The sequence below is a fragment of the Toxorhynchites rutilus genome, chromosome 3 (genome assembly GCF_029784135.1).
Source record: "Toxorhynchites rutilus septentrionalis strain SRP chromosome 3, ASM2978413v1, whole genome shotgun sequence".
Taxonomy (NCBI): Eukaryota; Metazoa; Arthropoda; class Insecta; order Diptera; family Culicidae; genus Toxorhynchites; species Toxorhynchites rutilus.
Window position 1 is genome coordinate 46,698,861 of NC_073746.1, and position 8,617 is coordinate 46,707,477.

An 8,617-nucleotide genomic window follows, 5' to 3' on the forward strand; every position below is an offset into this window, starting at 1 on the left:
GCGGAGAAATGCTGCTGGTGATTGAACCGATGTCGTACCGAAGAGCGACGAACGCACCCACACCACGAACTTCGACGTTTGATTTGTATGTATGGTGCTACTCGCCCGTGTAGTTCGTGCCCGGCACCGGCAGAATATTCTTTTCAAGAATTCCTTCATGCATTTGTCTGAAACGTGCTGTGTATGTCCGGAGCCGTTCCGCTATATATACGCATACACATTTGAAACACACGCAATATTTGTCTTGCATGAAACGTGCCGTGCCGGTTACGCTACGTGCCTGATAATATAATATTACCTTTACCTTAAAACCTTCACATGCCAAATTTGGCTCGATTTGCTTGATTGGTTCTCGAGTTATGTAGAAATTTGTGTTTCATTTGTATGGTAGCCTTCCCTTAGAGAGGGGGAGGGCACTCGAACTATCTTTCCCGGCCCCAAAACCCCTACATACACATTTCCATGTCGATCGGTTCAGTAGTTTCCGAGTCCATAAGAATCAGACAGACAGAAATCCATTTTTATAGATATAGATAGATTGGTGCCAACGTCTCGTAAATTCATGAATAATTAATTGAGCAATAATATGTTCTCGAAAGACGAAATCCTACGCCTAAAAAAAATTGAAATTTGCACAATTCTCCAATTTTCATGAATAGTCAGAGAATAGTTTAGATCTTTTTCAACATGACATGTTTTTTCTAATAAAACTAAGCATTTTGTTGTGCGTTCCAATTGTAGTTCCGTGGTATTGTTTGGAACCAGAACGACTTCACTTTATTGACTTCCAGGATTTTATCATGTAGTGAAATAGTGTCAATGTGTAACGATGCACCTATTCTTATAAGTTTCCATTTTCTGTTCCACCCGTTTCCATTTTACTGCTTATGCTCTTTGGCACCTTGCAGAGCTTGAGTCATATACAACTTAGCTAATGATTGGGAGCAGAACTGCGAAATGTGTTGAGCGTAAGTGTTGATCTGACCGGAAACAATCATCGGGTTCAACCGCGGTGGTGCCTGCAGCGGACGGAACAGCTTCTGAATCTCGTCCTCTGGAAGTGCTGCCTCACCTTTGGCAATGCGAGCGGCATTCTCCTGGGCATGTTTAGCCAGCATGCGATGTTTATCCTACAAAAAAAAAGATCTCTTGAATTCAACCTACACATTTGTCAAAGTTTTTATTCGCCGTACCTGTTCTTGACGTATGACCGTCTGCTGATGTTTGTTGAACTTGTTCGCCTCTTGATTCAATTCGTCTACCCGGTCCATCAGACAGCGCAAATGATTCTCTAGAACCGATGCGGTTCCTAAATCCAAGAAGTGCGTGCCTTCCTCCTCCGGTACCATTTCGGCAAGCTCGGACATCATAATGTTGCACAGCGCCGAGTTTTTAATCACGATCGGCACCTCGATGAAAAGATTCTCATAACCAACCTTCAGATTACGCAGCGCTTCTGGAGTGAACTCGCGCTCCTTGTACATGGCGATCGCTTGGGGAGTCAGACGATAGGCCTTCAATGTTAAGAAACCACGGGCCGACTTCTGGGTATCATAGATAACCACAACCGATTCTTCGATACTGGTTTGGTAATGATATTGAGACTCCAGCAAGGGCAACGACAGGAAGTTGCCAACATCAGCGCTCTGGTACCACCCAACGTGAAAATGATCCACATTAACAAGGCGCAATCTGCGCATCATATTCAGCTGGTACTCTTCCTCGTCGATGGTTTCATCCGACGACTTCGGGAATGGGAAACAGTTGGTAATTTCCAGCCGATCATCTACCACCAGACCGAGAAGAGCGCCTTGGGCCACCTCCATATTGCTCAGTGACTCTTCGTGGCAATGTTTCACCATCTTCATCGCCGCCTGTAACATCGCAATCGCAGAATATTACTTATATTGTGTGTTTGTTCAAATATCCAATTTGAACAATTACAATTTCATTTTTCAAACATTTCAATGTAGCGTTTTAGGAAAGGAATTATAATTTTTATGAAGCATTGAATTCTCAATTGTCAGCAATTTTTTTTTTGTTGTGCATCAACATTCGACGGACTTCAAACATCAGTGGAATTCGGAAGAAACGTCAGCCGAGTCACACAGCATGGTAAAAATCCATCGGTCATTTTCAATTCTAGGAGATAGTCAAACTCGTCCGAAAACATCATATTCGACTAAACTAGATTAGATCTTGCAAAGTAAACTTACCAGGCCATCGCACTGGACGTACGAGATGGTATTATCCACTTCTTGTGTTGCCCGACGATTTGGTCCACGACTCGCCATTTTCAAGAACTGCAAAAGGAATGATGACAGCACAACATCAAACAGTGAAAGGTGTGGAAAATGGTGAAGAAAAAATACAACTTTGACGTATGAATGTACTGTGGTAAACCTCGCAGAATCAAGATGGTGGAGTTAACAGGTGGCTCGTAATTTACACTATTTAGAAAAGACGTATGAGGAATGGCAAGACGAAAAGTTTGGATTTGTTTATGTTATGACTTACGTTGGTATGGTTACATTTGATTTCGTCGAAGGTATTTGAAGCAGTATAAGAAATAAACAGTTGTCGTTGAAAATAGTAACCTCGTAACCTTCATGTATATGCTTCCGCCAGCTGGTTCGGCTAATGTGATATGATTTATCCAGGGAATGCTTTGATCGTGGTACCGCCACTGGCGCATAATTTGCAGCTTTGTTTTTTGTGCTGGTTCATAACGGCAATCAACCGTGCCGGCGAAACTGTAGTCAATGTTTAGTGTTGTTTGGATACCATCTATGTAAAAAAGTTCAAACTTACGGGATACGTCCGAACGGCAATTCTGACATTATGTTTTACCTTCCACTTCACTTTACTTGCGCAGAATATATTGATCAAGATAAAAGCAAGGCGCCTAGAAGTATATACTAAGGTGGGCCAACTTGCTAAAACCACTCTTCAGCCATCTTGGAAGTGTACTGTGTTTTGTTTGTAAACAAAACACAATACGCTATTGCCGAAGCTCGCTCGTGATCAGTCTGTCTCTTTCACGCTACAAGCATATAATTCCCCTTCTACTTTCTTCCGTGCTGTTTTCATATACCGCTCCCCTAACCAAGTTAGTGACGAAACGGCCTCACCTAGTACCATAGACCCGTATTGGATAAAAGAAAGCTGCAGGTGAATCACATGAATAAAAATAGGAAGGTGGGTCGAAAATTTTGTTTACATAGTCAATATAATGAATAAAATATTATGAAAACGAAGTTTTAAATATATGAACATTAATGGATACCGTAAATTTATGAGAATTTATCTGCTTTGATTGACTTTCTTTTGTTAATAACCCAGAGGCAAAAACATAACCTGATGTTTTCGACGGTCAGAAGTATAAGAAGGGAACTCGTATATCAAACTATGTGGAAAATTCGGTGCAAAATGTTTCTGCAAGGCCGTGGTTATGTTAACAGCAAGTCATTGAGGAGAATCGCTCAAATGTTTTTTCCAAAAGAAAAAGTAAGTAAAGTATTCTACAGTATCTGCTTCTAATGCGTACGTCTGAATAGGTCGTTCTCATACTGTCATTCCATTATCCCAATGAACGTTTTCATCAAAACGTATTCTCGTGATGTTATGGTGTCCGTATGTCGCAATTTAATTTGAGAACAGATAAACGGATTCGAATGATGATTATTATTAGAAAGTTGATTCGCTCTATCTATTTTGGCGCCATGCACAAATTATATAACACAAACAATAAGAGTTTTGGACTGGCAAACACGTCGTTTTACAGCTCTGCTATCCAACTTGTATGGTATTCAATTCCCTTGTTTGTGAAATGATCTCGATTATGTTGCTGTCAAGTTTTATTGGTTTTGACAAAAGGCTTAACTCTCAGATGCTAACAATGGGAGGCAATCTGGCGTAGTGATAACATCCTTATCTCTCACGCTAAAGGTCACGAGTTCGATTCTCACTCCCGACATACTCCCAAAAACTGAAATTAAACTGATGAATTAGCCAAAAGTGTTGAAAGTCACTATAATACAGAAAAAAATATGTTAACAAGGGAACTTATTTCCCTTGGTTTATTCTTCGATTGCTTTTTTTTGGGACAAGTCCCTAGTTTCAACAAAATCTCCGCTAGGGTAGTCACTAACTCTTCCGAATTCGACGGCTCCAGAATGATACGTACGAGCGAAACGAGTGATCTACTTTTCGTTTGGGAATTTTGTTGTATATTTATGTTTACCGACACAGAAATATCCGGCTACGGGTGGCCAAAGCCATCATCAGCAGCCGCCTCACCTATGGCCTTGAACTGACGTGTTTGGCTGGAGACAAGCTCTCAAAATCTCTGGCACCGATCTACAACAAAGCACTACGGACTGTCTCCGGTCTCCTGCCATCAACACCAGCTGCTTCTGTCTGCACTGAAATTGGAGAACCTCCTTTCGATCTAATCACAGACTCGGCGATCGTAGTCAGGACTGCCAGTTTCTTGTCGAAAACCAGCGATAGAGAGGAGACCCACCTGACCGCCCTTAGCAACACGATCCTGCAGCGGGTGGCGCATTCCAACCTCCCCCCGGTGGCAAAACAATCCTGGTTTGGTGCGAACGACTGGAGGTTCCCAACTGTTCTCGTCGAGAACGGTATTAGGGACAACTTTCGAGCCGGGGCGAGCTCGATCGGTCTGCTAGAATATTTCAAGGCCATCATAGCAGAAAAATACCGTCCCCACGAGATCAGATACTCGGACGGCTCAAAAGGACCATCGGGAGTTGGATTTGGGGTAGGCGATAATAATAATAGTCTGATTTCCAGCAAGAAACTCGCGGACATCTGCCAGGTCTTCTCGGCCGAAGGGGCCGGCATCTTCGAGACAACTACAACTCCATCATCCAAGCCGTTGTTGGTCGTCTCCGATTCGGCAAGCGCCATTGATGCCATCGGTGCGACCAGATCCAAACATCCATGGGTACAGGCCATCAGTAAGTACAAATTGCCCGACACTGTGCTCATGTGGATCCCCGGACACAACGGCATCGCAGGGAATGAAGCGGCCGACCGGTTTGCCGGAATCGGTCACACCAGACCGTTCTTCACTCGGGATGTGCCGCTTGACGATGTGAAGTTGTGGATCACCAACTCTTTCCGCACCTTTTGGACCGAAAGGACCGAAAATTTGTGTTTCATTTGTATGGCAGCCTATGAGAGGGGGGAGGAGTATCTAACCGCTAGTGATCCCCGTTTTTTTAAATTAATCGTTCATCCACCGTCGTCCATATGATTACCACATCTGTCAAATGCGGTCGTCTGAATCCGCTATCATTCATTCTAACCATCGCGGTCCGCTAATTGAATAAGAACGCAGTCGTCTCGATCCACTAAAACACTCAAAGCGAGGTCGTCTCAATCCGCTACAAATTTTCAAAGCACGGTCGTCACGATCCGTTACAAACTCTGAGGTCGTCTCGATCCGCTCAAATAGTCAAAGCACAGTCGTCTCGATCCGTTACAAACTCTGAGGTCGTCTCGATCCGCTACAAATTTTCAAAGCACAGTCGTCTCGATCCGTTACAAACTCTGCGGTCGTCTCGATCCGCTATAAATACTGCGGTCGTCACGATCCGCTTTTAATAACACCAAACGCGGTCGTCGCGATCCGCTTTTAATAACACCAAGCGCGTTCGTCATGATCCGCTTTTAATTTTACCTAGCGCGGTTGTCGCGATCCGCTTTTGATTGAATCTAGCGCGGTCGTTACGATCCGCTTTTTATAACCCCAGGCGCGGTAGTCGCGATCCGCTTTTAATTGAATCTAACGCGGTCGTCACAATCCGCTTTTAATAGCACCAAGCGCGGTCGGTGCGATCCGCTTTTGATGAACACAATTACGATACGTTCCATCAACAATGTACATCATTAAACATTACAAACAAAAAATGCACATCACTACACATTTTCCCCTCATTCAACAAAAAAAAGCAAATGTGAGAAAAAAACTCGTGTTCAACAATCTTTCTAGCTATTAGTGATAACACAAAAATCACAATGACACTTTTAATTAATACGATTCCGATCCGTTCTATCAACAATGCACATCACTATACATTTCAAGCAAAAAACGCACATCACTACACATTTTCCCCTCTTTCAACAAACTAAAGGCTGATTTAGACGATGCCAGTCAGCGCTCTAGTTGAAGTATCCAGTGAACAGAGAACAGACACTCTGTTCAAGCTACTTGTACCAGTATCGAACAAGTAATTGGCCTCTAACTTGAACAGAGTGTCTGTTCTCTATTCATTGGATTCTTCAACTAGAGCGCTGACTGGCATCGTCTAAATCAGCCTTAACGAAATGTGAGAAAAAAAACACTCGTGTTCAACCATCTTTCCAGCTACCGGCGATAACACAAAAATCACAACGATGGGACGACAGCCATGTTTTTCCCACATCCACGTATTTGTTTTTTTTTCCATTTTTTTTCGGCAGGGATGCGTTGCATAGGCACGGTATGTATAAAAGGGAAGACAACGCATTGCAAGCGAAATACATTGGATGTAAAGGATCACATTCACCCTCTACACAATGTGATAGATATATTTTAGAGAAAATAAGTAGATTTCATGAAATGTAAACAATTCCGGTGTGCTTATTCGTCTGATTGAGGGATAACAGATTCACTACCGCGTTCACAAAAATTCAAACTACTTGCAATTCATCACTCGCACTGTGAAAATTGATGATAAGTTGAATTTATTGAAACATACAATACTATTACTATCGGTTCTATACGACCCAAAACGACACTTATCACTCCTCTTCCATTTTTCATTTGTTTTCATGCGCTGTCGACACCTCAAGACATATCGACGTCACCTAAAAATCCCAGTTCATGTGACAATCGTCACGTATATTTGAGAGCGGGAATACGATGAGGGTTCATTCAAGTGAGATTTCTCACCGCATACGCCTGGTGGAATCGCGTGACATAAGTGACAATTCTCATCTCACCTCACACGCCACGCAGAATCAGGCCGATTGTTCAACCGTACCGACCTCGGACGTCCCTTTTTGGGTTTATCGCCCACATCAACTGTTTCTTTGTACTGTCGTAGTGTACGGAACACGGATCGTTCATTGGACGTTTTCCCGCAAAAATCAAACATCAAATTTCATGGTATATTTGGTAAGCGCGATAACGCTTAGTTTTTTTTTCCGACGGCGATTTAAAGAAATCTGCGAAACGCGCTAATTTCGTGTCTCACACATTTACTTTAACGCCGTTCTCTGTAAAGCGTGGAACGTATCTGAAGGACCAGGAATTCTTTCTTCGTCAAATGTGAAAAACCGTTGCCGAACGACAGTCAATATTTAAGGTTTCACATGAAAAGTATATTTTATTTGTGCCATTGTACATAGTACGTATTTCTAAATCGTACTCTAATTTGAAATAGAATGAAATTTGCTTTCGTTTGTTGGTAATAACACTTAATATAAATACATCTCTGAGCAACTATCACAAGTAGACTATTGTTTTATACACCGTCACGCTGAACAACATTTTATATTGCTTCGCGTAAATCAAGCAAATCAATAAACAACAAGCTAAAATTCAAATAGTGCAGAATTTGGTGCGCGGTTGACGATCTGAACTGAACCAACTGAAACACAACGCTAATAAATATTTAGGAAAAGGAAAATTGCGGATATTGATCTAGAATAATCTATACGCTGAACAGCGTCTTAAGCCGTTGATATTGGGGTGATGTATCGCTGATCAAGCCGAGCGGCGTGTTTCCCTTGTTATCGCGTATTGTTGCAGGCGTTGAATTGTGCTGGAATAAAATTTGACATGTTTCGAAATGATTGCCCTCGACGGCCCTGTGAAGGGCCGTTTTTCCATCACTATCCTGCAGGATTGGGTTAGCTTTTCGCTGCAAAAGTAGCTCCACAATGCGGGTGTGTCCTGGAACGAAGCAGAACGATGAAAAATTATGAGAGGGATTAGCAAATTGTATCAATTACCCATCATTGCAGCTCGATGCAACGCCGTTGCTCCACCGTGAGTTGTTTCATCTATGCCGATGCCACTGTCAAGAAGAATCAAACAAATCGACATGTGACCATTGCGGGCGGCATAGTGAAGTGCCGTGTATCCGGATCTGTCTTTGTCGTGTAAATGTCCTTTGGCGATGAGCGAGCGAAGCTTCGCTTCATCATTGTCGATTGCTGGGAAGGATATGCATATTGATAGGGATTCATCAACAAGTAATTGTTTGTCCTACCGACAGTCCATATACCCCGCTCAAACTCCAGCTCATCGAAGGATTGCGACGCGGTAGCTGATTTGCTGCAATGGCACTGACTATTGCCGTGTTCTTCGTGACGCGATGACATCACTGTTCTTAATTTGTATGCGGTTAGCTAAGTTCTGTTTAGTTTATCAATAATACACATATACACATAAATTATAGAAAACAAATGCGAAATTAAGTTATTCAATAGCTAGCTGAAGCGAGGAAAGTGGCGACTTTACACTGTTTTAAATCACCGCTTCAGCGTGGAAATATCCTAATAGAATATGCAAAGGTGGAGAGAATCCAGAAAGTGAAAT

The 8,617-nt window shown here is 42.5% G+C and overlaps 2 protein-coding genes across 2 annotated transcripts; both read right to left on the reverse strand.

The window, feature by feature from the left end:
• Positions 1–717: 717 nt before the first annotated feature.
• Positions 718–2,350, reverse strand: LOC129776313 (eukaryotic translation initiation factor 3 subunit H). The gene is made up of 3 exons (XM_055781888.1): positions 2,217–2,350; positions 1,194–1,874; positions 718–1,130 (listed from the first exon to the last, which is right to left on the reverse strand). The coding sequence occupies exons 1-3, from the start codon at positions 2,292–2,294 to the stop codon at positions 879–881; spliced, it is 1,011 nt and encodes a 336-aa protein (XP_055637863.1). The 5' UTR covers positions 2,295–2,350; the 3' UTR covers positions 718–878.
• A 5,023-nt stretch (positions 2,351–7,373) lies between these two features.
• Positions 7,374–8,424, reverse strand: LOC129776495 (ankyrin repeat domain-containing protein 39-like). Its single transcript, XM_055782172.1, has 3 exons — positions 8,289–8,424; positions 8,029–8,232; positions 7,374–7,969 (listed from the first exon to the last, which is right to left on the reverse strand). The coding sequence occupies exons 1-3, from the start codon at positions 8,398–8,400 to the stop codon at positions 7,728–7,730; spliced, it is 558 nt and encodes a 185-aa protein (XP_055638147.1). The 5' UTR covers positions 8,401–8,424; the 3' UTR covers positions 7,374–7,727.
• Between the last annotated feature and the right edge of the window lie 193 nt (positions 8,425–8,617).

Excerpts from the sequence above, each read along its gene's own strand:
- LOC129776313 (XM_055781888.1), bottom strand. The coding sequence starts at position 2,294 with ATGGCGAGTCGTGGACCAAATCGTCGGGCAACACAAGAAGTGGATAAT. Across the intron at positions 1,875-2,216 it reads ACGTCCAGTGCGATGGCCTG|GCGGCGATGAAGATGGTGAA; the intron begins GTAAGTTTACTT and ends GCGATGTTACAG. Across the intron at positions 1,131-1,193 it reads CGGTCATACGTCAAGAACAG|GATAAACATCGCATGCTGGC; the intron begins GTACGGCGAATA and ends TTTTTTTTGTAG.
- LOC129776495 (XM_055782172.1), bottom strand. The coding sequence starts at position 8,400 with ATGTCATCGCGTCACGAAGAACACGGCAATAGTCAGTGCCATTGCAGC. Across the intron at positions 8,233-8,288 it reads GCGGGGTATATGGACTGTCG|CAATCGACAATGATGAAGCG; the intron begins GTAGGACAAACA and ends TATCCTTCCCAG. Across the intron at positions 7,970-8,028 it reads GCATCGAGCTGCAATGATGG|GACACACCCGCATTGTGGAG; the intron begins GTAATTGATACA and ends GCTTCGTTCCAG.